The sequence below is a fragment of the Pipistrellus hanaki genome, assembly GCF_964339955.1.
Source record: "Pipistrellus hanaki genome assembly, chromosome: 5".
Lineage (NCBI taxonomy): Eukaryota > Metazoa > Chordata > Mammalia > Chiroptera > Vespertilionidae > Pipistrellus > Pipistrellus hanaki.
In genome coordinates this window covers 6,684,419-6,710,202 of record NC_140507.1, presented here as the reverse complement: position 1 = coordinate 6,710,202, position 25,784 = coordinate 6,684,419, and the positions used below count along the sequence as shown (strand labels likewise).

The following is a 25,784-nucleotide window of genomic DNA, read 5'->3' as shown; positions in this document are numbered from 1 at the left end:
AAGAGAACAAGAAAAGAGAAAGCAGAGGCACCGCTGAGAATCCTGGCTTTGTAGTCTGTGTGTTTCCCTGTAGCTGGAGAACATACCCAGGGCCGGCCTGCAGGCTCAAAGGAATCCTTTGCTGGAGTTAAGGCCTGGGCAGTCAAAGGCAGAGCAAAAGGAACTGGCGGGACTTAAGGAAGCTTTTGGGAAACCCCTTTTGTTTCCACCCCTGTGAAATGTCTTAAAGCTCCAGTGCTGCACACTTCAGAAGCGGAGTCAATTCACTGAGGTTTTCCCTGCCTGGCAATCTTCTCCCGGTATTGTTCTAGCGTGAGTCATTCTCACTCTGCCTCGCCCTCCTCTCCATTCATTTCTCTCTTGTCTGTAACTAACTGCTCAAGATCCTCCACAGAACGCGGGGGTTTCCTCCTCCTTGTTGTCTGGGGAGCTGGGAGTGAAGGAGGAGAAAAAGACCTTGCGGAGGAGAAAAAGAGCCACTCAACAAGTGGGGGAGGGTTCACAGAGCCACAATAGATGCGGTCTATTTACAGCACCACCAAGTTGGATCTGCCTGACACCTAAATGGTGACTCCAGGTGTGTGTCTCCCCTGTGAACCAATGCACACCGGCTCCTGTCAGTGGCCACGCCATGCAGAGCCAGGAGCATACCAGGAATCTGGGTGTGGGATCTTTTTTCTTTATTTTTCCTCTTTTTTTTTTTTTTAGAAAGAAGCCAGCAGACATTTGCGGGCTTGCGAGCTGAATAAGCTTAGGTAAACAGAAGCCATATGCAGCCAGTGATCTAATTGACATTTCACTAGGGCCAGAGGACGGGGTGGCCCCACGGCAGGCAAATTCATTTTCCAAAGGTCGTGGGGTTGGCTGCCGGGGATTGGCTGTTGAAAGATATCTCAGGGCCAGACAAGGCCACAATCGGAGAGACCCGAGGAATACAGATAACCCCCCTCATTCAAAACTGTCAGGCGGCCTGCGGGTCAATGTGGTTGTACTTATGCAAATGGCAATGATCACAGTTTCCAGTTACGCAGGGTCAACCGTGACAGATACAGGTGGCCGGGTGGCCCTGGGCACGCTGGTCATGAGTCCTGGGAGTTCTTGCTCAGGATTCTGGGATTTTGTCCGTGGGAAGGAAGTGGAACTGGGCCGAGATCAGGTGGGTTTCTCTAACTCCCACATTTTTGAGGTGTGAAGACAAGCACATGAGGAAGGAAAACTCTGAGAGCCTCTGAGAGCAGCCTGAGAAGCAGCGCTCTCTGCCCTAGGCCCTCTAGTTCTAGACTTTGCTTTCCAGCAGCAATGATTAGAGTTATCTGTACATCTGTCCACACATATTTCACATATTTATGTCCTTTTTTTTTAAAAAAAACATATATTTTTATTGATTTCAGAGAGGAAGGGAGAGAAAGAGAGAGATAGAAACATCGATGAAGGGAGGGAATCACCCATCAACTGCTCCTGCGTGTTGGACTGAGCCTGCAACCTAGGCATGTGCCCTTGACTGGAATCAGACTCACAGGTCGACACTCTATCCACTGAGTCAAACCAGCCAGGGCATTTCACATATTTAAAGGATGTGAGGACATCTACAGGCATACTGGTTTAAAAGCAAACATGGTAAGAAACTGCACCGTTTTCTCATTTACCAACTTCGGATGCCGTCCCGTGTCACATACAATGACGTGTCTCTGCTGGAACCGCTCTACCATAGCCCCGTGGGCGACAAGCCACGCCTCATCTAACTAGTGTCCTGTGATGGGCATCAGGCGGCTCCCCAGACATTCCTCTGCAATGACGCCTACCCATACATCTTTTTGGGTTTGTATAAATTTATCTTTAAAATACCATAAATTCATAAAAGTCAATGGCTGGATTGAGGAGTGTGTGTCTTTTCACCGTGGATAGCTGTGGCCAGGTTGTTGATAAGGGCGTTATACAGAGTGACATCCCCGCTGCCGGTGTAAGATATGCCCCACATAGCCGCCAAGTCAGTGTCCTATCCGCTCTTCCCCAGCTCCCAGGAGAAGAATCTCAGGAATCACATCTAAATTTCAGAAGGGGGAGGTGGGTGCACTTCCTGGGACCAGAATGGCCAATGGCCAAGGTTAATCCGCTGAGGAAGGCTTTCTTCCCAATTCCTGTTGGCTTCCTAAAACAACAGGCCATGGGACAGGTTCTCCTGACTCTGGTATTTGTGACCAGTAAGTAATGGATGTTCACTGTAGAAATACTGGAAAACAGGTAAACTAAAGAAAAATCACTCTTAGGTATTTGCCCAAGACAAATGAACACCGAAGTGAAAAGTGTCCATAGCAATTTTATTGACAACTAGAGGCCCGGAGCATGCATTCATGCACGGCTGGGGTCCCTCGGCCTCGGCCTGCCTGGCAATCTGGGCCCATAGGGGCTGTCTTGCCCAGTCCCGATCAGGCCTGTGGTGGCCGGCTGACTGGGGAGGGACTGGAGGGGGAGGGGGCTCCAGGGAGTGTCTGGCCTTCTCGCCCAGTCCTGATCAGTCGGACCCCAGCAGCAAGCTAATCTACTGGTTGGAGCGTCTGGCCCCTGGTGGTCAGTGCATGTCACAAGGACTGGTCGACCAATTGGTTGGACACTTAGCATATTACACTTTTATTATATAGGATAAAAAGAATTTGGAAACAACCCAAATGTCTATTGCAGGGAAGGCATTGCACTGTGTCCGTACAATCAGAAAGGACAAGGTACCGATAGACAATGCAAACTAAGATGCATTTCACGATATTATGCCGAGGGAAAGAAGTGAGATCACATAAGACAACATGCTGTATGAAACCCTGTATATGAACCAGGTCCACAAGGAACACACTGGGACAGAGCAGCCTGGGGTGGCTGGGTTGAGGCTTGGGGTGGGATTACATGACTACATGCTTTCAAACGCACTGAACTGTATAGTTAAAAAGGGCCTATTTCATGGTAGGTAGAATATACCTTGACAAAACTAAAAAAATTAAAATCACTTACATTCCCACCCGTTAGTTAATCTTTGTTAGCATCTTGGTTTTTGTCCTTCAGACTTTATTTTCCATGTGAGTATACATATATATTCACATTTTAAATATTTTTTTAAAATAAATGGGAACATGTGGTTTGAAAATCTGATATTTAGAAATCTTAAGGACATATTGGCTCCATGCTTCACAGTTTAATTCCTCGTGTGAACCTGTGTTTTCATTCCTAACGGACAGGAGTGGGCGTCACCTTGTTGCCCAGCCCGGCCGCAGGCGGAGCAGCTGGCAGAGTCAGCAAGTCTGAGGAAGCACTGGGAGTGCTGGCCTCTCTTTTCTACGACGCCCCTTTCTCTCTCCCTACAAGAGCGTGGGTTCAACTAGCCTCGCCCTCATGGCGACCCTCCCACCGCCCTGCAGAAGACAGCGGAGTCAGCACAAGCTGAGCGCTGCGCCAGAGCCAAGCACAGCACGCAGGGAGCGCACAAGGAGGCACCCAGAAAGGTTCCAAGGAAAACCAGAGGCCCTCCCCCCTCCACCCTCCCCCCTCCCCCCTCCCCCCTCCACTGTCCGGGGGAACAAAGACCCCAAAGTAACTGAAAGGGAAGCCTTGTGCTCAGGCCGTCCTCTCCAGCCACTGCCAGCGCTCTGAGGAGGGACAAATGAAGAGCCTGCGGGAGCCCCGGCCCCAGCCTGTGCGGCCCGGAGGCCCTTGCTTGGCACGCAGGGCCGGGTTTCTCTAATCCTCCAGGACCCCAACTCCCCTTGCAATTCCAGATGGATTTCCCACTATTGTTTTAAGAAGAGTGAACAGTTTGGGTCAGATTAACGCCGGTTCAAATTTCGGCTCTGCTGTGAGGTCTTGGCAAACGAGCCTTGCTGAGTCTAACTTTCTTCCCTTGAAAGGACAGATAATCCCACTCATTCCGCTGGGCCGGGATCAGAATTAAATGAAATCATAATAAGAACGAACACCGGAAGGGCTCCGTGCTAACGGCTCTGCAAACATTTCCCGACGTAGGTACTACCTTTCGTTCCCGCGAAAACAGCCAAGCTTGGAGAAACGAGCAACTTGCTCAAGCCAGATGCCCCTCACTCAAAGCCAAGTCGTGGTTCCGCCTGCCAGGGGTCCCCCAGGGTACAGAGTCGGCCGAGGATCAAGTTAAAAGTGCCAAGTCCCGCTCCTCGGCCGGAAATTAAGACCGGTGCAGTCGCTGACGGGACGCAGGGCTTGTATTCTTTCAGTTCGCAGACCGACGCTCTATCCACTGAGCCAAACCGGTTTCGGCAGGGCTTGTATTCTTAACGGGGCCCGGGAGATGGAGAGGCAGGTGGTCTCCAAATCCCGTCTGGGAAACACTGCCCATGCCTCGAGGAAACAACTCGATGATCACTTTTACAAGGATTACCTTAAAAAGCACCTATGCGCGGGCCGTGGGGCGGATGGAGGCGCGTGCTCTAGCCGAGCGTCCATGCGGTTACAGACGCGCTGTGCGCACCTGCTTGCCTCCCTCTGCAGATGACCTTTCTCAAGAGCAGGGATGTGTCTTATTCGTGTCTTTATTTCTAGGACTTGCTTTGGGCCAGGCAAGGGTCAGGGCTCGATGATGATGTGTAGAAGGAAGAACGGAACTATAGAAGGGGAGATGGAAGAGAGGGAGGGAGGGAGGGAAGGAGGAGAAGAGGGAGGAAGGGAGAGGTGGGCAGGCCGGCAGGACCCCATTCTGTAGGTGGCTGGTTTGGGTGGCACGCAGCAGAGCGGGGGGCCAGTCTGACTTCCTCCAGCAGCGCTTGTGAATCTGATGCGCTCAGCCAGGAGTGCAGAGGGGGAAGGCCGGAGAGCCGGCTGCCCGGGAAGGTGGTGAGTCAGCCCGTGTGCCTCAGGGGGCAGCTTCCTCCAAGATGCAGCTCGGCCCTCACCGGGAGAGCAGGCACTGTTCCTGGGGCCTCGGCTGAAGGCCGCCTCTGTCCTGGCCTGATGGGCCTCTGTCCTGGCCTGATGGGCGCTGTGACAGGCACTCCACGGACCCGGCAGCTCAGCCCCCATCTGCTTTCTCCGCAGGTCCCTGTCGTTAGACACTGGCTCTTAGCTTTACTTTGCCGGCCTGATTCAGGCCCCGTCACCTCTGAAGGTCCACACACAGCCTGACCCCCTGGGAAAGCACACACCTCTGGCCTTGGCACAGGTTGGTGATTCTCCGCGTGCTGGTGCTTCTCCCCTCCCTCCTCCTCCCTCCCCCCCACCCCCACACAATGCTATTCCCCTGGGAAAACTCCTGCTCATCCCTCGAGACCCAACCTCATGTCACTTTCCGAGTGAAACCCGTGTCAGCCTGCCCCTGTGGGCTTGCCCACTTTCCCGGACCCCCCACAGTGCCCTGCACCTGCCCACTGACTGCCTGTGAGTCCCCCGAGCACAAGGATGTGCTTTGTTCTGTCTATAATATTACCTCCACGTTAAACACTTTAACTATTGCACATGATTTCTGGTATGTATCAGGCCGACTGCAAACACTTGAGGAATGAAAGGATAAATACATCCCTTCTATTTTTTCCAGTCTCCCTCCCTCTCTGCTGAACTGTTTGGGGATTCCAGTGATTGAGAGAGGCAGGATCCCTGTGTACACACACCCATTCTGAAATATAACTGGGCAGTGGGGGAGAGAGGAGGGGCAGTGGGTGCTGGGAGCTGCTCTAAATGGGTCAGGAAGGCCACTCTGGGGAGAGGGAGACATTGAATTGTCATCTGATGGATCAGAAGGAGCCAGCTGTGCAGAGGCCTGAGGGCTTCACAGGTCCCAGGCAAAGGCAAGAGCACGTGCAAAGGCCCTGAGGCAGGAAGGAGCTGGGTGTGTGAAGGAATAAAGTGTGGGAAGCATGATGTGCTGAGAGAGGACCTGCGTGCCGCCTTGCAGGGCAGGGCCAGGGGGGTGAGCATGGCCCAGGCGCAGGGACAGAAGGAATGGCTGCTGAGATCGGCAGACGGAGATGCTGCCAGTGGAATAGGTGCTTCGTGTCCCTCCCCACACCTCCCTCAGCCTCAGTGCCTGCTCCCTGGGGCGGAGACGGTCCTCATTCATCCCGGGAGGCGGGAGGGCAGTGCAGTAACCCAGACAAACCAGAGAGCACAAAGGCCGCTGCCCAGCCTGTGCTGAAACCGTCAATTCCGAATTCTGCGCGCTGTGGGGACAGGCCTATTGATTTTCCCTTCTGGAATGCTTGTCCTACAGAGTCCTGGCGAATGGAAACCGAGAAACAGGAAGGCAAAACTGCTGAGGAAGACAGGCCAAAGGGACATAAAAAAACCCAAACAACAACCATCTACTGTATACAGGTGTTTGCCTTTTTCCTATTGTGCTTGGCTGGACTGTGGCTTGTCATCTCTACCCCACCCCAATTAATTTTCTCCCTCTCTGTCTTTCTGATTCTCTCCTCCCTCTTTTCCTCCCCCTCGTTCCCCCCTCTTCTACCTATGCTTCTCACTTCTTTCCTGCTGTGCCTTTGTCTGTTGTGGCACCTTCCCCAGCATTCACCACAGCAGTAAGACAGGTGTTGTTGAAGGCTGGTCTATCAGGGGTGGGGAAGCTTTCTTCTGCCAGGGGCCGTTTGGGTATTTATAACATCATTCATGGGCCATACCAATTTATCAACTTAAAATGAGTCTGATGTATTTGGCCACACATTTCATTAACTCACCCCTAATGCCTTGGCAGGGCCAGCCCAAATGATTTCAAGGGCCTTATATGGCCCGCGGGTCTGATGTTCCCCACCCCTGGGCTACCCACAGGCCAGACTCTCTAAGTGGCTCTTCCTCCAGATCAGTCTGCTCATCGCACTGCCTGCCTCTTTCCTGTAAACACCCCGTCTCTCCCTTCCAGGCAGCAGCAGAGTGGGACCAGCCCGAAAAGTCACCTTTTAGTAACTACAGAGAGGTGCCCCCAGCTAATTATTTTCTCTCTCTTCTCTGGAGAAGCAATTAGGGGGTTCCTTGCACTGTGGTGTCCTGTCCTCTCCGCACCAGTGTGCAGGGTGACTCCACACTCCCACAGGGTCCCAGCGCCTGCGTCCTTTCTCTCGCTCTGCTGAGAGCCGTGCGTTTGCCTACCCGCCTCTGTAAGTCAGCCCTCTGCCTGCTAGCAGCCCCTGGTTCCCACCAATTCTTCCTGCTGTTGGCATTGGCTGAGTGAGGAGGGATCTCTGTGCACAGACACTTCAGGGCAGAGTTCAAAAATTGGTCAGGCGTGCCACTGAGGGCAGGCTTGGCGTGGAGGCCTGGGCCCACTGGTGTCTGCTGACTTTCAGCAAATTGCACCTCCAGTTAAAACTGAATCCTTTCATCTGGAAAATGGGGACATCACAGACTCTTCCTCCTTGAAGGGGAATGTTAGGGCAAGCAAAGAAAGTCCATGTCACAATGACAAAGTTACAAAAAGTTGAAAGTCCTGGATTTCCTCCTCTTTTTAAAAATATATATTTTTATTTATTTCAGAGAGGAAGGAAGAGGGAGGGAGGGAGGGAGAGAGAAACATCAATGATGAGAGAGAATCATTTATCGGCTGCCTCCTGTAAGCCCCGCACAGGAGACTGAGCCCCAAACCCGGGTATGTGTCCTGACCGAGAATCGGACCATGACCTCCTAGTTCATAGGTCGACCCACAACCACTGAGCCACACCGGGTGGATTTTCTCCTCTTAATGAAGCACATGGAGTCATGGGCAGGCCCAGTGCAGTCACTTCACAACCCGACTGTCCAATACTGCATCTTCTACTCCTATGACTTCAGTAATAGTCCCTGCTCACACAGGGGCAGGGCGGGCGGGCCTGGGAGCCGGTTCTCGAACAGACTGATGAGGGGATGGGCATTCCTGGGATTTAGCAGTTGCCACTCATCACTCGTAAGACAATCTGCCTGTGGGTAGCTGAGGTCTAGCAGGACAGGCAGCGCTTCCCTAACAGGGTTCACACAGATGTAATTTCTGCAAAGCGTTTCCCATTTTACAGGTATGGATACAGATCTAAACACACAACTTCAATCACCAGACCTCCCCCTCTTAGAACTGGCTCCTCAGCTCCCATCCGATATCTCTAATTACCCGCATGACCTTTTCTCTCGCAACTGTAAGGTTATTTCGTTGGACTCCCTCTTATGAAACCCGTGGGAGCTGCGGCCCGTAGACCAGCAGGAACCGGATGGCACGTCGGCCCGGAGTTTCTGAGCACACCTTGTCCACGGAGGACGTGACATCACTCCACGCCCAGCTCCTGCTCCTCCAGCTTGGCGCTCCCTCCTCACTTTCCAATCTCCGTGGACTGGAAGCTCCAAGGAGACGGAGCTCACAGATCTACATGCTTCACCTTAGGTTTCCCCCGAACTGGCATTTAACAGGCTCAGAAGAACATTCTGACAGCTGCATGGATGAATGACTGCGGGAACCTGCCATCATTCTCCGTGTTGTCACAGCCGGCAGCGCGTCGCTTTCTGCATCTTTCTCCCCCGCGTCCGTAACTCATCGCTTGACAAGCTCTGTGGAGTTGGCCCCACGGATTTCTCCTTTCACTTTCATCCCGAGTGCCAGCCCTGATCCCTCACGTTGAACTCCAGCCCCACCTCCAGCCCAGCCTTTCCCCTCTCACCTCCTCCTGTCCTAGGTGTCTCTTCCACAGCCAATGACTTCATCGCGGCCTATCCCCGCCAGAAGCCAGCCAAACTCTCAGCATCTGCATCTCAACTTCATACTCCTTGCAGTGAGGCTCAGCCACCTGGCCTCCTCTTTTTTCCTAACCTCATCACCTATTATTCTGCCTCACTCCCACTAGATAGCCCTGTCTGTGTCCTTGAGGCACCCCTCTCACAGCTTCGCCTCCACACTTTCCACCACACCGTTTGCCTCGTTTAGGCTGTGAATTCCAATCATTGCTCAGGCCCAACTAAAGTCTTTACAATGATAACAATGAAGGAACACAGGAGTAGCTAGAACTCTCTAAATAACTTCCGTGCGCTACACACAGCACTAAGTTATTCATACACACTATTTCCTTAAGCTTCACAAAAACTCGGGAAGATGAAGTACAATTCTTATCCTCATCATACAGTGGAGGAAATCCAGGCTCGGAAGTGGCAAGTAACGGGCTTACGGTGGCTGCACAGAATCAGGCATCCATCTCTCAGGCCCCAAAGCCATGATCCGAGCGGCGCTGCCCAACGCCATTCTCTCCTCTGAGCTCTGACAGCCCGTTACTCTGCATAGCCGCTCAGTTGCCACTGTTCACTCGGGTTGTTCGATCACGGGACACTTTCTCGTCTGCCTGTGTTTCTTGCCCCCAGTTCTACCTGAGGACATGCATTACCCTTCTGCGACTTATAGGTTCTGGCCAGCAAATGTGTGCGGACCGCACTGAGGAGAGGTGTCAGGTGACCCATCCGTCGCTCGTTCTGCTGATTAGCTCATCCTTTAAGCGATGAGTTTACTGCCCTCCCATCTGCCCCCAGGACCACATGCTGACCCCGGGGATAAACCAGAGAGGTCATCGCTGCTCAGGCCCCTGAGGGACACACTTCTGCGTGGCCGGGAAGGAGCCTGACGGCAGCTCCCGGGGGACTCGGGAGCCAGTGCTTGCAGAACCTCGGATCTTTGTGCTCCGAGGCCTCTGTGAGGGTAAAGATGTTACTGGAAAACAACAACAACAAACCCCAAGCCCCCGGATACCTCTCAGGCCCACTGTGAGGTTTAACCACTTTCTCGAGAATCAGAAATGCAGCGGGAATGACACAGCCCTGTTTATACATCACCACGGTTTGGGTGTTTTTTGGTTGTTCAACTGGCCCGTTTAAAATTAGAGCCATGAGATCCGACAGACAGACCACTGTATACACGTAAAATATTAATTTGGGGCTCGACCTTCAAGAAGCTGGTTGACCTTGGGTTCAGCGCGGCCCTTCTCTGAGCCTCAGGTTGCTCAGGCTGACCTGGGGAGGCTAGAGGGTCTCCACTTCCCCTCCTGGCTTCCTGTCTGGGGCTCGTTAGCACAGCGTTCACTTTGGTTTATGCCCACGATGCTGGTCACCTTCTCTGAGGCTGTCTGCTCCGCCCTCTCCTGCTCCTGGGCATATGCAACCGGACAAAGCAGTGGGCAACCTCAGGTCTGGGCTCCCCTTGCAAAGTCCTCCCTGTCCTCTGCGCCCTTCACCTTGACACTCCTCTGCCCTCTTGTGTGCTTTGCATGTTTAACATGGAAAGCTTCCCACCCAGTTCCCAGTGGGGGGGCGGGGGGGGGGAGAAAGGAGGGAGAAGAGGTTGCCTCTACCTGGAAGCCACCATCACCTTCCCAGTTCCCAGTTCCCTCAAATCCCTACAGGGAACAGAGACAGTGAAAGTGGTTTAAAAATCCTCCCTCAGACTTCTCAGGTTGAATGTGGGCTTGAGGAGGAGGCCAGGGGCAGGAAGGCTCACACTAGCCAGCCCTCTGCGCCCTCTCCACACTCAGGCCCTGACAACATGGACACAGCGGGGCGCGAAGGACATTCAGAAGGCGCACTGCTTAAGAGGGCGAGGAGACGCTGACAGCAGCACGCAGACGAGGCTGGCTAGGAAATGACCAAGGCTATCGGGCAAGTTCAAAACACAGCAACGGAAACGGTCCTGCATGGAGTGAGGCCATGGCACAAGGATAGGCAGGTGATACAGTTACACAGAACAGGCACATGTGTGCGCGCACATACATGCACACACACACACATACTCTCACACGTAAAGTTGTGGAATCTGAAGAATAAGGTTAGTGGAGTATATCCCATATCAGTTCCCTTGTTTGGATATTACACTATAGTTATGTTAGATGCCACCACCGGGAGAAAGCTGGGTGAAACAGCACATGGACCTGTCTACCATTTTGTGCAAGTTTTTGTGAATCAACAATTATTTCAAATTAAAACAACAACTTATCCAAGCACCTAGCAACCTGGATCTGTCTCTGTCTTCCAGGTTCCTGGTAAATCGTCACCGCCACAGTCCTTATCTTCATCATCATCATCATCATCATCATCATCAAGGCTCCCATTTGTTGAACATTTACTATGCGCTACGCAGTACTTAAATATTTTCTCACCTGTGTCAGCGCACACCCCCCCCCCCTCCCCTGGCTACCACCCCGGTTTTATAGATGATGGTGACATTGAGAGAAGCAGAACTGAGTCCCAGGCCACAGAGCTACTGCAGGGCTGGCTCTGACCCAGGTCTGGGACGGTGACGCTCACATGTGGGGATGAGTAGCCAGGAGGACCAGGACTGTGTGCAGCCATCGTTGCATTCGACATATGCTCCCTGGAAACCACTGAAGCACACCCCTCAGTGTCTCCAAGGCGCCGGGCCCAGGCCACACAGGGCGCGGCGTACCGCCTGGTGATCCCCTCCCTCACCCCGCTCTGGCCTGAGAGCCACATCTGCAGCGAAGCAGCGAAAACATTACTTACAGGTTCTTCACGTCGGCGATGCCTCGGAACGCCTTCCTCGGGATGCCCAGGATCTGGTTCTCGCTCAGATCTCTAAACAAGAGGAAGAGAGGCACCGAGTTAACCGCAGGCAGGCTCTGTCTGCATCTCATTACGATAACAAAACCCGTGCGGGCTGTTGGGGGACTGTTTAGTCTCAGGCCCCAGGCTGCCACAGGCCTGTGCATTGTTCCTTGGAGATGGCCTTTGCCAGAATGGTTACCAGGGGGAGCGGTCGCCTCCAGGGCGGGCTCTGTGGGTGGTCTCGCACCTCCAGGCCAGGAGCCAAGCCGCTGGGCTATTTGTTGCACACACTGCACCCAACTCTGAGGTTTTGCCACCTCCTGGAGACGACCCCCTGCCCCTCCTCCCGCACGCGTCCCTCCCCATAGCAGGGTCAGCACCTCTGCATCTCCCATCTCTCGGGGACCCGCTGCCTTTGTTGTCTGGGGTGGGAACGGAGCCGGCCTCCTGATTTTCTGACAGGGACCGACCAGCTCTGCAGCTCAGAGTCTTCTGGGCCTCCCGGGTCACCTTAGTGACAGGAATGATGAATTCAAATTGCATTTCTGTAAAACCATTCAAAGTAGGGGTCCCGTTGGCACCTCAGCCTGCATTAGGCAGTGCTAAGGCTCTGCTTCAAGGAGGGAGGGCAAGGAATTCTCCAAGCTGGCTCAAACCCAAACCCTCTGCCAGGTCCGCTTTAAGAGTCCCCAGAGCCTCAGTTTCCTTTCCTAAGGCTCATATGGTCTTTCCCATTTTGTTTCCAGTTATATACACATATATATGTTTATGAGACCAAACGCAGGCACTTGTTTTCACTCATACTTCAGCCTGCCTGGGATCTCAGCGAGTAATCAATCATACATACATGTATATCTACAGCTACATATACCAATCATATTTTATATACATACACACATGTGCATATTTGTAGTTATAGCTCTCCATTATTTTGTAAAGAACACAAAACCCCTCAGATATTAAGGCAAAAAAAGAGAATATTTTACCTACCCAGACCTAACCACTGTTACCAATTAGGAGTAATTTATACATAAATGTCACCCATATGATCTCATAGCATACAGTCTGTTATAACTTCTTTTCCACTTATTATATTGAGACCATCTGCTCCTATCATTAGCAGTACATCTATGCCAACACTTTGAATGCCTGTATATCATCCCCTTGTGTAGATGGCTACATGGCCCACACTGCTATTTTAGGAAACACTAGATGAACTTTCCTGTCCTACAGGGGGCACGGGCTGGGTCACAGGCAAACACGCGTTGAACTGCCAAGTGTCCTAGAGTCGGAGTGTACCCAGGGACACGCCGGTGCCCAGTCCCACGGACACCTAAGCGATGGCTGTAGGCGGCTCCAGATACAGCTGGAAAGAGAGGCCAGACCATCTTCCACCACCAAAAACCTAGGCCTCTGGACGGACATTTTGCACAGGGGCAGGAGGGAAGCCAGCCCACGGAGGCGAGGCATGTGTTCGCCTTCTCCCACCTCCGAGGTGAGCCGCCACCCTCTGAGCGACTGGCAGGCGCTGGGGAGCCTTGGGGGTTGTCTGGGTCCCCGTTAGGCTCAGAGTTGGGGTTGGGTGCAGATCGGAATACGTGTGGCTTCTGGGACTGAATAAGAGGGTCCCCCCCCCCTCAAATCCAGTTTCCGTGGCCTGCAGGGATGTAAGTCAATTTAGATGCATGGGGGCCTGGCTGCAGGCTCCCCCGGCTGGGCCTGATTCAATGAGCAGGGCTCCAGACTGGAGTCGGGGCGCTGAACAAAGCCCACGATGACAGCAAAGGTCGGCGGTGTCGCCGAGGCCACGCCTCTGCTCTCCATCAGCCTCGTAGAGAAGGGGGCCGGGGTCCTGTCATCCCACTAATGCGATTTCCACCGGGCCTCTGGGCCGCCCCCCAGGCTCCGGCGGCCACAATGGGCCCAGTCTTTCCTGGCGAGTGGAGGCTGGTCTCCAGGGCAGCCAGCCCTGCCCTCTGTCCTCCAGGCTGGGCTGCTGCCTGCGGCTGGCCGCTCGGGCCACACTCAGGCCGCACTCAGCGAACAGCTGATGATCCCTATACCGTTACAGGCGGGGGTAGCAGACCCAGGGTTAGAACCGTGCGCTCCAACCAGGTTTGGAAGCGACAAGAAGGGGCACACACACTCCAGCAATGTACTACCCCTCTGAGAATAAGGTTCTCCACCTACACGGACAGAACAACGATTGCATGAAGGTTCTGGCTTGCAGGACGGTGGGACGCAGAGGAGAAAGCAATATTTAAGCAGATGCGCCTGGAGGAGCTGCTGGAACGTCTCCCACAAAAGCGGCCACACAGGCACAGTCCTGCGCTCGGGCGGGGTGGCCAGGGGTGTCATCGCACCGTTTTCTCGCTGTACATACCCGAGTCCTGCTTTGAGTCTAAGAAGCTCAGGCTAAGCTTCCCCTCCCCCGCAACTATGATTTCCCGCCTGCCACAGCTGAGCAAAACAGTAGATTGTAGGGAATTTATCTGTTCTCCATGACAATCTGCTTATACATTTTATTAATTTCATTTTCCATTGAGCCTTGCCTCTCCTCTCCAGCGGACAATACGGCTGCCATCCATCTGCGGGAGTGTGTATTGATTTCCTAAATACCTCTAGTAGGCTGACAAACGGACGGCTTTAACGGTGTTACTGATGGGGCGTGGAGGAGGCTCGGGGCTGGCTGGCACTTCATTTTCGGTAACTGTCCCTTTGCAATTATCTCGGGGCCTTTGTGAGGGTTCCTGAGGGTGTGTTTATCTCAGCGTGATGCCCAGCACGAAGCTGTTGTTAAGTACTGTCCCTGGGAGGGACAAGAGCCACCATTTTCGGCTGACACTTAAGTAAAAATAACAAAATCTATTCGGAGTGCCGAGAGCCTGGCTCTGGCCAATGATTTGTTGAGGCTAGAGTACCTCACCCTTCCCGAGGGGACATGTGGGGAAGGAACTTGCTTTAAAAATAAAGCAAAACACATAACACAGATGAAAGGTACGAGGTTGGCGTAGGGCGGGAGGGAGGCGCCCTGGGTTTCCGGGGAAATGAAGGGAGAAGGCCGGTGGGAAAGGCTTTCTGGGTTGGGAAGCCGGGTTATGGCTGGGAAGGCTTTCTGGGTTGGGAAGCCGGGTTATGGCTGGGACGCCTTTCTAAGTGATTAGGGCTCTGCGAGAGAGGGAACTGCATTAGCTAAAGTGCATTCTCCTGCTTCCGGAAAATGATTAACTGGCTGATTATTCCATCCAAAAACTCAAGACCGAAGAGGACTTATTAAGGAGACAGTAAGTCAAACAGAAGTTGGCAAGAATCAATAGATCCCCCTCCTGCCCCTCCTGCCCCTTTTTAATTTACTAAAATGCTCTGGACACAGATTAACTGGCTTTGCGAATTTATTATTGCTCCATCCACCCTGAAACGGGAACTGCGGACACTTTGCTAAGTGGATTGAGAGGTTGTCTAGTTCCATCGGGGCTTAGGGAATGCATCCCAGGCTCTCCCCGCCATGGACGCCAGGCTGGCTTTGTTCTCAGTGCAGCGGTGGATGGCAGTCCCCGCCTCTCCTGCCCTGCCCACTCCCTGGTGATGGGCGAGGGCCAGAGGCTTTCTGTTCCCCCGGGGACGATGTGCTTATCTCGGTCACGTTCCTACTTCCAGGAAGTCCTGTCCGTGTTCAGCAGCAGTTTTGGGAGGTGGTGGTGGTGCTGGTGGGGTTTTGCTCCCAGATATCAACTTCCGGTTATCCAGAAGGTACAACACGGGGCCGGAAGCTCCCTCACCCTTGGAGAATTCTTGTTTCTGACGTGGGTGGAGTCACTTACTACTTGTATCAGCATGCCAACCGCTGACATGCCGCATGCCTCAGTTTCCCCATGCTTACAGAAGGACAGCTATTTTACGGACCTCAGAGGTTCATCGTGAGGACAAAGTGAGTTGATACTTGTGTGCATTTTGCATCTGGAGCCCTGTGGACAGGAATGGCTGCGTTTATTTCTTGGACTCCTCCCCTGCCCCCCCATTGAGCCTGAATTGACGCTGCTGAAAACACAGTTTATCATCGCCCTCAGGACATGTGCATCCAATTCTTCAAAGAATAACACACACAGATGCTGCTAAACCATTCTTTCCGTAGAATCCGGGGGAGGGATGAAGGCTTCCCTCCTCGTTCATCTAAAAAGGAGGACCCGTTTTTTATTCTGGATTCCTCTGGATGAAAGAGGAGAGGCCGGTTCAGGAGAACTGGGTCTGCCTTCGGGCGGGCGCTCTCAGAAGCAGACACAGCCCAGGGAGGGCTCACAAACTGCTCCTGGGAGAGACCAGAGAGGGAGGGAGGACGCAGGATGGAGAAGGGGAACACAGGACACTTAGGTCCAGACCTGGCTTAGCCCAATGTCCTGGGCGCTCCTGTCTCTAACCTCGGCAGCCCTGTCCCAGGCAGCCCTTGGTTAGAGAGAAGTGCCAGCTCCCAGCCTGGCCTGTTCTCTGGGGGGAGGGTTGAGGGGACTCCAGGAACCCGAGGAGGCTCCCAGCCAGGGCCTTTAGCAGCAAAGCCCAAGAAGCAGGAGATGGAGCCAATGTCAGACTCCAACCCAAAGCATTTCCTAAGAAGGTTTCAAGGGCAGTTCTCCTGAACCAAGAAGTTCTCAGAAGGTTAAAAAAACATTCCCAAAAGGTGACATATCCAGGACCAAAGATCAAGAGGCCACGAAAGAACATGGAAACAACCCAGTCCCCAAACGCCTTGCACTGAGACCAACAAGGTGCCTTTTCAGAAAAACAAACAAACAAACAAACCAATCAACCAAAAACAAAACAAAAAAAAACAACAACCATCAATTCTTGATTAGCCAAATTTAGATCCACTATAACAAACCATGACTGGATTTGGGACCGGGGCAGTGGATTACCACTTTAAATCTCTTTGGCCTGAATTTACATTAAAATTACTGTCTTAGCCAAAACCAGTTTGGCGCAATGGATAGAGAGTCGGCTTGGGGACTGAAGGGTCCAGGGTTCGATTCCGGTCAAGGGCATGTATCTTGGTTGCGGGCATATCCCCAGAAGGGGGTGTGCAAGAGGCAGCTGATCGATGACTCTCTCATCGATGTTTCTAACTCTCTATCTCTCTCCCTTCCTCTCTGTACAAAATCAATAAAATAAAATAAAAATTACTGTCCTAGTCCCTGCGTAGTAGGAGGAAACCTGCCCATTGGTAGAGTAGGTGTCCATCAAAACTCATTCAGGGGCTTCTGAATTTCTGGTGGATAATCCGCCAATCTACCGTTTCTCGTGCTCTCAGTACTGCCATCCCAGACAAAGGTGACCCCGCCCTCCTCATCCCTAGCTCCCACCGTGGAGGAACTATGACACGTCACTCCACTCTAGAAACCAAAGAGGAAGGTATCGCTTTGCTAACGTATTCTGTGGATTTAAGGGAGGATTCATTCTAAAAGGCAAATTTCTTTTGCAGACAATTTATCTTAATGAGCAAGATGAAGTGTTTGCAGTTGGGTCACTGTCAAAACCAAACGCATCTATCTCTCCCAGCTCGGAAGCCCTAGTGCCCTCAGTGGGGTGTCTGGTCAATGGCATCCTTTGTCCCAGGGAGAGCACATGGAGTAACCGAGTCATTTCCTGAGACCCAGAGAATCAGAGTCTCAATGGGGAACAAAACACCACAATGACCCCCTACTGCTCCAGTTTGGCTTCTGAACATTTCACGGCAGCAGGAGTTTACATTGCTTGCTCCCTGGATGCTCTGTTATTGAATGAAAGACATCCATAAGAGCTCTTCGTGTCCTGCCTCCTCTGAGAAGCTCATGAGAAAAGTCCCAGTCCTACCCTTCAGATGTTCCATACCAGCTGAGTAAATGTCAGCTCAGAGTCTTATTTCACGCACTCAGTAGGCACTCAATTCATTTTATGAGCACCTACTATGTGCTACACCATGTAACATGCTGAGACACAGAGGTGAACAGACCAGGCTCTTGTCCTCCTGAAGCTGGCCTTCTCATTGGCCCCGGATACAAATGCACAGACCCCTTAAAATATATGTGAAGGCAAAATAAACCCCTAGACACCTCAAAGAGCGAGAGCTGCTGTTCAGTTTTTCCCTCTGCAATAAGAAGAAAGCCCGTATGTATCTAAACTCACACTGCACATTGTTCTGAACCAACATGGAAAAGAATGCACAGCTTGGTTTGACACGAGGCCCCGTGTTCCCTTTCGATTTGGAGTGGGCAGGGAGGGGAAAGATGGCAATATCAGTCATGGCCCTTGTAGGGAGGCGGGCCTGATTGGTCAAGTACGTTGGTTTTATCTTTCCTAGTGAACAGTCTGATAGAAATCAGGAGAGTTCCAAGATGTTTTCAAGAGTCGGCATGTCGAGAGTTGACAGTCCTTACGGGAGGACTCAGGGACTCCCCTGTCAGTAATCACCGATGGTGCTGTGAGAAATACAGACTCTTTATTATAAAAATTTAGGTGTGATCAAGGTAGTGCGGATTATGTTTCCCTTCACTGATGGCTGAAGGGGTGGGGAATGGCACGTCTGTGTTTTAGAAAGACACTCCGGGCCCAGTGTGGAGACTCTGAAGCATGATAGCCCGTGGGTGAGGACATCCTTCCTTGCAATCCTAGCAATGTGGCAGGAGAAACAAGCACGGTGCCCTGGACCCTCCAAACCGGCAGGGATTAGGATCTTCCTGGCGGGCCTCAGGACAGGCGATTTCCCACAGCTCTCTTACCGCTGGGGGAGAGAACTGGGCGGGCAGGCCAGGGGCAGGGCCGACCAGCTGGGATGCGAGCAGGTCCAGAGCGGTGACCACGGGTTCAGCACACATCGCTGAGGGTCTCTTGGGGGCCGAAGGGCTGTGGATGCTGCGAAGGCTGCACTTGGCCTTGGGGTACGGGTTTGTCTGTGATGAGTTACCAGTGGGGCCCTGTTCGGTCTCTTTATGGGCAGATGTTCTGGAGATTGCAAACTCCAGTGCGTCAGGATTACCCCAGTTAAAGTGAGGAAGTAAATCAGGCTGAATGGGGACCATAAAAGCAAGGAGGGGGCGGGCTGGACAAATGCAGGGCCCCTCTAACTCAATTTTCCCCAAATTATGCACAAGCAGCCCTCTGTGCTGGCCAACAGAACACTCCAGACCGGGGCTGCAGGGCGCGGAGGCCAACACCTCTCCAGGGGAGATGGGCTAATTCTGGAACGACATTCTCCCACAGGAATACACGGGACGCTGATGCAATTTACATTGTTTTTTCCATTAGCGGCACTACAAACAGTGTGACCGTTAAAATGAACTGTAATAGATTATTTTGCTTAACCCGATATATTAAAAATATTGTCCGTCTAACATGCAACAATATAAAGATTATTAATGAGATACTTTACGTTCTTTTTTTACACCAAGTCTTTGGAATCTGGTGTGTGCTTTACGTTCATGTCAGTTCAAGGGCTCTGCAACCACGCGGGCTGGTGCCCACGATACCGCACAGAGCAATTCTAGAGAAAGGCGGGGAGCTGGATGCTGGAGCTGGAAGCCTACTCGTTGCCAAGAGGGAGAGAGAGTTTCAAATGTTAGAACCGATCTGTGGGACTCCTTGTGGGGGGATGGAGAGGGGTTGGGGTATAGAGCAAGAAATATGAAGGGGAGCCAGTCAAGACAGAAACCTCTGGATTCAGGGAAGCCAGTCATGGCCTGAGCTGTTTCCGTCACTCAGTCATCCTTCCTGTGAGCACAGAATCCCCTTCCAGACACCGGATTGAATGTGACTCTCTCGGAACCAATACCCGCCAGGCTTGGCAGGGGAGGCTCTCTGCGGTCACGAAACAGCATTACCATCGACGGCTCATCCCCAGCCAATGGGGGTAGAGGCTGGGCCCCTCAGCAGCTCGCGGACCCCTGGGATTACCACAATTTACCCACAAGGCAGTGCTATCAGATGGACTGCGGAGCTCTTGTTATCAGCCCAATTGTGCCTTCGGTTCCGTCCAGACGGCCCTGCCTAATGGAGTGGTCCAGGACCCCAACTCTAAGCATCACCAGGACCCCAACTACAAGCATCTGACTGGAGTCAAGTCCGTGCATCCATCACCACGTACCCTTCAGGGGGCACAGCTGCGATTTCGGTGCCCTCAGAGGGCGTGCAGAAATCTGATGCTGAAAACCATCTGCTTGCAGGATCTAATTTTGCACCTGACAGTCCCCTGCCAAGTTTTAGGCCCAATGAGATGTTTTGGTTTTGGTCTCATTTATTGATTTTGGTGGTGGTGGTGGGGTGGGGGGGCAGGTGTGTCCACCTTGTTCAAAAGGATGTTGTCTAGTGATTTTTTTTTGTTTCTTTGTTTTTGTTTTTGTTTTTGTTCGAAGCTATGTGTCTGCCTAATGGAGTTTGGGTGAGAAAGCCTGTTTCTGTGCGGTCACCCTCCTCCCGGCTGACATGCCGTCCCCACTCCCTCTGTCCCCTGCGTCCCTCTCCCCTGGCCGCCCTCTGAGGCTTTCATCCGTAATTTGATTGTCGTAACTGACACTGTCAATCTGAAACCCGGCGGCATGTCTAATGCTGGCTGGACAAGGGGACTGCAGGGGGAGCCGAGGGAGGCAGATTCATCTCGAGAAGTAGTTTTATGTAAATCGATCCTCTGGCCGAGAGCTGGAGCCAAGCATTTGCTGATTAATCGGAGAAGCGTCCTTGTTCCCGTGTCTTCTTTAGGGAGATGGCCCACATTGAGTCCTCTCTTCTTCCCAAAGGCAGCCCCGTGCCAAAAAGCTTTTGCCATTAGGAGATGAAACCTTGGGAGCAAGGGGGGCGGGGCGGGGGCTGGGGGTTGTTCATGGAATTGTTCTGAGGTGAAGTGCGTGCGTTTGTCTGATCTCGTGATTCATCGCTGCCCTGGGCACCCTCGTTTGCCTCCCAGATGGTGGCCTGATGGTCATGGGTCTTGAGGCATAAAGTCCCACAGGCGGCGGCCTGCCCGAGCAGTAATCAGCAAAATTAGGGAGGCGGGGAGTGTGCTCTCCATCATGGCTTCTGGTGGGTTCCAAGTGTGCCTTTTAGGCCAGTTTCTGTTGGCATCAGGGAGGAGGAAGCGAGTTTGTGATGGACACAGTCTCTTGTGGGTGTCCCTCTTATCTTTCCTGAAAAAGAGATCTCTAGCAAAATGTCAGATCATCCAGCACTGTGGCCCTTTCAGTCAGGAACTGTCCCAGGGGGAGGCCAAATCTGACACGACCGAAAGGCTCAAGGTGAGTTAGGGAGCCGGGCACAAGCAGACGTGAGCCTGGATCGGAGGGGGCTGTTTGCTAAGCTTCACACGGAAAGAAGGCCAAGCTCCTAAGGTGACATGGGCATTCCCGCTGGTACGTCATTAAACTGTTAGTTTCATGAGCTCAGGGATTTTTAAAAAAATATATATATTTTATTGATTTTTTTTACAGAGAGGAAGAGAGAGAAATAGAGAGTTAGAAACATCAATCAGCTGTCCACCCCGTAATGGGGATGTGCCCACAACAAAGGTACATGCCCTTGATGGGAGTCAAACCTTGAACCTTTCAGTCCATAGGCCAACATTCTATCCACTGAGCTAAACTGGCTTTGGTGAGCTCAGAGGTTTTGCAGAGCATGGGGCCTGACACAAAGCTTTCAAAAAATGTTTGTTGAGTGGATTAAAAAAATAAGCAAAAATGATTCAGTGCCATTGCCTGGTTCATGGGTCATGAAGAATAAATCTCAAGCTAAGGGGACTTACCCCCACCCCACCCCAAGACCATTTTGTCCCTCTGCATTATAAAGAGCTTTGGCCCTATCCCCCCATCCTCTACCTCTGTCTCCTTGGCGGCATGTCCTGCTTGAGAACTAATGCCGCTCAGAGAAAGTCTCTGACTGGGAGAGGCGGAGTGAGGGACACAGGTGTGGGGATGACAGCTGTGCTGGGAGCTCGGCTGAGCAGAACTCCGGACAGAGAGAGCTGAAACCTGGCCCGAGAGAGGACGACAGGTTTGGAAATGGATTCGATCCAGAGAAGGGCCGCTTGCCTGACAATGTTCCAAGAACAGCCCCTCCCCCCTCCTGCCGTGGCTGAGTCCTGGCACTCACTGAGCTTAGGCCACACGGACAATGAGACTCTGGGACAGAGGAGGCACTTGGGCATCAAGCTCCAAGGGCTGCTCGGAAGGGTGACCGGCGGGGAGAATGTTTGAAAACCTGTGCCGTCACCTGCTCTGTGATTAGTCTTCTTCCCGCCAAACTGTGCAGAAGGCCTGGAAACCCTCACGAAGCCTGCGCATTCTCAGAAGTCAGCCTGGGGCCGGCAGAGGCAGCAGCGGTGGCAGGAAGAAGAGGCCGCCCAGAGGGCGAAGGGACTGCTGTTGAAGCCACTCCCTGATTCTTACCCCGTGACCTCCAACTTGATCATGAAGAGAGGGCTCTTGGCGCTCTCCTCTGGATCTCCTGTGTGCCTGCCTGATCCTAAGATGAATGTTCTGTAGACTGAACGACCCTCCCTTCCCCTGGCAATACGGCCCATTGGGGGTTACTCTTCTCTTTACTGAAGAAATAGCAGCAAGCAGGATGGGTGGGGGTGGGAGGGATTATGTTCTGAGCTGAAGCTGCCCCGGAGGTTGGCATTTGCAATGCAGAGCTGCAGCTCAAGGGAGCGTGGCTTGTAGATGCCTGTTCTTTCCTCTAACTTTCCAAAACCCCATTTAATAAGCGAAACCTCCACGGTGAAGGTGAGATGCTATCCTGGGGCCATCTGCCTATAAAATCAATACGGCTTCAGAAAGGCTCAAAATTATCTTCCACTGAAGCAGGAAAGCAATTCAGCAAGAACTCAGCCCCCTGAGCTGCAGGGCCAGCGTCTCGTCTCGAAGCGAGTGTGGAGGTATGCAGCCGCGGGGGCCGTTAAGCTGCGTTACTGCCACAGACTGGCATTTCTCATCGTGGCCCCTGCACGACTTACTGCTCCATCCACAGCAGTTAGAGGTGCTGCTAATCTCTCCACCTGTGGAGGTCCTGGGCTTGACCCCAGGAGAGTAGATGCTGTTCTCTTGTTTGTTTATATAGAAACACCAGTTCAATAGGTTTACACCAAGTTTGCAGTTAACACTAATATTTAATCCCAGCCTTGCTTCTGGCAATGCAGCTCAAAAGGCACCAAACAAGGGATGTGAGCAGAGGAGAACCTGGCGAATGGTGATGACGGAATTAATTAGCGACACATGTGGGGCTGTTGCCGCTAGTCTGGTGCCAAATGCAGTGAAAGAGGGAAGGGTCTCCCTGGTAGGAGGAGGGAGCAAAGAGAAGGGATGAAGGTGATGTCTTCTGAAGCATCCCCTTGCGTCCCCGAGACCGCTCCTGGACCACAGCCTGAGCCACACTCTTCCTGCTAACACGTTTCCTTTTGTACCGGACCCCAAGGTCCTGCACACAGCCAAGACCCCCGGAGGGGTGAAGAACAGAAGGGAGAGCATGGCCCAGGAGCCCAGAGGACCTCGGTGTGAACTCCGGTTTTGCCGCTTGCTACGTGTGGCTCTGTATGAGCCTCAGTGTTCTCATCTGTAACATGGGGCCATGAATATATTTATGCCAGAGAATTATGAAACGGCTAATAAACTTTAAGCTCTTGAATGCTACCTGGCTTCCATAAATACTTATTATTGTGAGTCCTTGCATCTGCCTTCAAACACTGTGAGTAAAAGACAAGAAAATCCCTGCGAATTCCATGGTCCAGAGAACATTTCACGGGAACCCTAAAGCTATAAGGCATCAATTCCAGGTAAGCAGTTGTGGGGTCCCACGTGGCCTGCAGTGCCTCAAAGCTGCCCTGGGCCCTGCAGGAATCTACCAGGCTCTCCGGAGGGTGGAGAGGACATGGTGGCAAAGATGGGGGCAGGGCTTAAAGCCACACAGCTCCCTGTAACCCAGGCGGCTGGCTGGGAAGAGAGGGCTGTGCAGCAGCTGCTATGCACTGGAGAAGCCGGCGGAGACGCCCATGGGGAGGATGGAAAGGCGGGCAGCTGGGGCAGCGGAGGCAGCTGGAGGCATAGACGGCAAGACTAGACTGGGAAGTGGCCCGATCCTAACACAGGCTCAGGGCTGAGAGCAGAGTGTTGATCGGGCCTCCTCTGCATGACTCAAAGAACCCTCCTCCTTCCCAAGGAAGCTGGGGACCTGGGTGAGCTGCAGGGCAGCTGGAGCGGGCAGGAAGCAGCCCTCGGAGAGGGCGGTCACAGTGGGGACGGGAGTTGCACTTGCTGCTAAAGCAAGTTCCCTGCTTGTCCTCACTCCCTGCGTAACTCCTGGACTCCTGTTTCAGGGAGGGGTCATCGTTAGCAGGGTGACTGCAATGGACCATGGCGTTAGGTCAAAGCTGAGAGAAGGAAAAGACACAGTCCATGGGAGAGGACAAAGGGGACAGCTAGTGTGAATCTCCTCAGCAGAGGCCCAGCTTCTCCCAAACACAAAAGAGGCCTCAAGGCTGCTCTGGAAAAGACCGGGAAGTCAGTCTGAGTGACGTGTAGAGGGGCTGTCTGAGAACGAGAAGCCTTCTTTAGATCCCGCTGTAGGCGGGCAGGAGAACCCAAGCGGAGGGGGAGACAGACAGACAGACAGCTATAAAGACAAGAGGGGAGACTGAAAAACAGAGGAAGAGAGAGAGAGAGAAGAGAGGGAGAGGGAGAGAGGGAGAGAAGAAGAGAAGGAGAGAGAGAGAGAGAAAGAGAGAGAGATAAAGGAAGGGAAGGGAAGGGAAGGGAAGGAAAGGAAAGTAAAGGAAAGGAAAGGAAAGGAAAGTAAAGGAAAGGAAAGGAAAGGAAAGGGAAGGGAAGAAGGGAAGGACAGGCAGAGAAACACAGACCAAGAGGGAGAGAGCAAGAAGACTGACTGGTGAGACAGGGAGAGTAAAAGTAGAGAGAAGAGAAGAGAAAGTGGAAGGGAAAGGCACCAGAGAGACAGGCATTTCCAGAAGAGACGGTGAAAGGCAGAGACACGTGGAGAAAGAGGCACAGGTGTGAGAGGGAGAAGCAGGATGGAGACAGGTGCACACACACACACACACACACACACACACACTCCACACGGAAGAATAGACACGGAAAAAGACAGGCTTAGAGAAGAGAGACAGGAAAGCAAGGGCTGTTTGTGAGTCTGGAAGAGGCTCCTCTCCAGAAGGTTCTGGCGTTCAGGCTTTCGCAGGATGAGGGGACCTGAATGGCAGGCGGTCCAAGATCTCTCTCTCCCCTTTGATGGAAAGACTGCTCTGGGGAGAAGGACGCTGAAGGGACCCTGCACTGAGCTCAGGTCTCCATCCTCCAGCCCAGCTAGGTCTGCCCAGACACCCTCTCACCCCCCTCCCCCCCCCCAGGAAAGTGTGCCAGGTCCCACCTAAGCCCCATCTCCAGCTCCCAGGCCTTCCTCCTGCGGAAGGCAGACGCCGGGTCCTGGCACAGAAGAACACTTGCGGAGGCTTCAAACTTTTTACATTACAAAGCGAGTTTTTAAAAGCGCCATAAAATTTCAAGGCAATTCTTAATGCGCGCACGGCAGAATATATGGATCTCTGCCCACCCCCTAGTATCTTAAGTTTACCCAGAGGACCGTTTCATTTAATTAACTCGGTGCTTTATTAATATAAATATTCTCCTATTGATCATAAGAGGGCCTGACAAGCACTCAGGCTGGGTATCCATCACCCGCCCCCTCCGCAGGGCCACTTAGCGGAGTGCTGGCTCCGAATCAGGGAGAGTGGCAGGAAGTGGTCTCCTGGGACATCACGCAGATGGATCTATAGCGCTTTTATGGAGGGAGTGCCATTTTTTTTTTTAAATCCAGCTCCTCGCTTCTCTTAGAGCAGAAAGCATATGGAAATGAGATATGAAAATGGTCTTGGCTTACACGTATCAATTAAGCATGTCAATACCTTAATTAAATCGCTCAACTTAATGAGATTATACCGACGAATATGTTTTATAGTTATAATAGCTTTTTTGGCCACTGTTCAAAATGTCAAATAAATTGTAAAAAGGGGATTTAAAAAAAGGACATAATTGACATCCTGAACGGAAGCCAGTTTTTTTTTTCCTTTCCTTCCTTCCTCTCCCCTTTTATTCATGTGGTTTTGGAGAATATATATTTATATATAAATGGACTTCATAATGGATTGGCTTTTCAAGAGTCTTTTTAATCCTTCAATTTTAAACATTCTTATCAACTTTTCTAAGCCTCGCACCCTGAACCTGCGGACGTCCTGCTTCCTTCCGGTCCTCTGGAGCTTGCTTTTTAAA

The 25,784-nt window shown here is 52.4% G+C and overlaps 1 protein-coding gene across 1 annotated transcript in view; it reads right to left on the bottom strand.

The window, feature by feature from the left end:
• Nucleotides 1–25,784, bottom strand: part of SLIT3 (slit guidance ligand 3) — a 496,706-nt gene that overhangs the window by 133,550 nt on the left and 337,372 nt on the right. Inside the window, exon 5 of the mRNA XM_084884010.1 lies at nucleotides 11,455–11,526. Coding sequence (XP_084740136.1) covers nucleotides 11,455–11,526 — 72 coding nt within the window. The remainder of the gene's footprint in view (nucleotides 1–11,454; nucleotides 11,527–25,784) is intronic.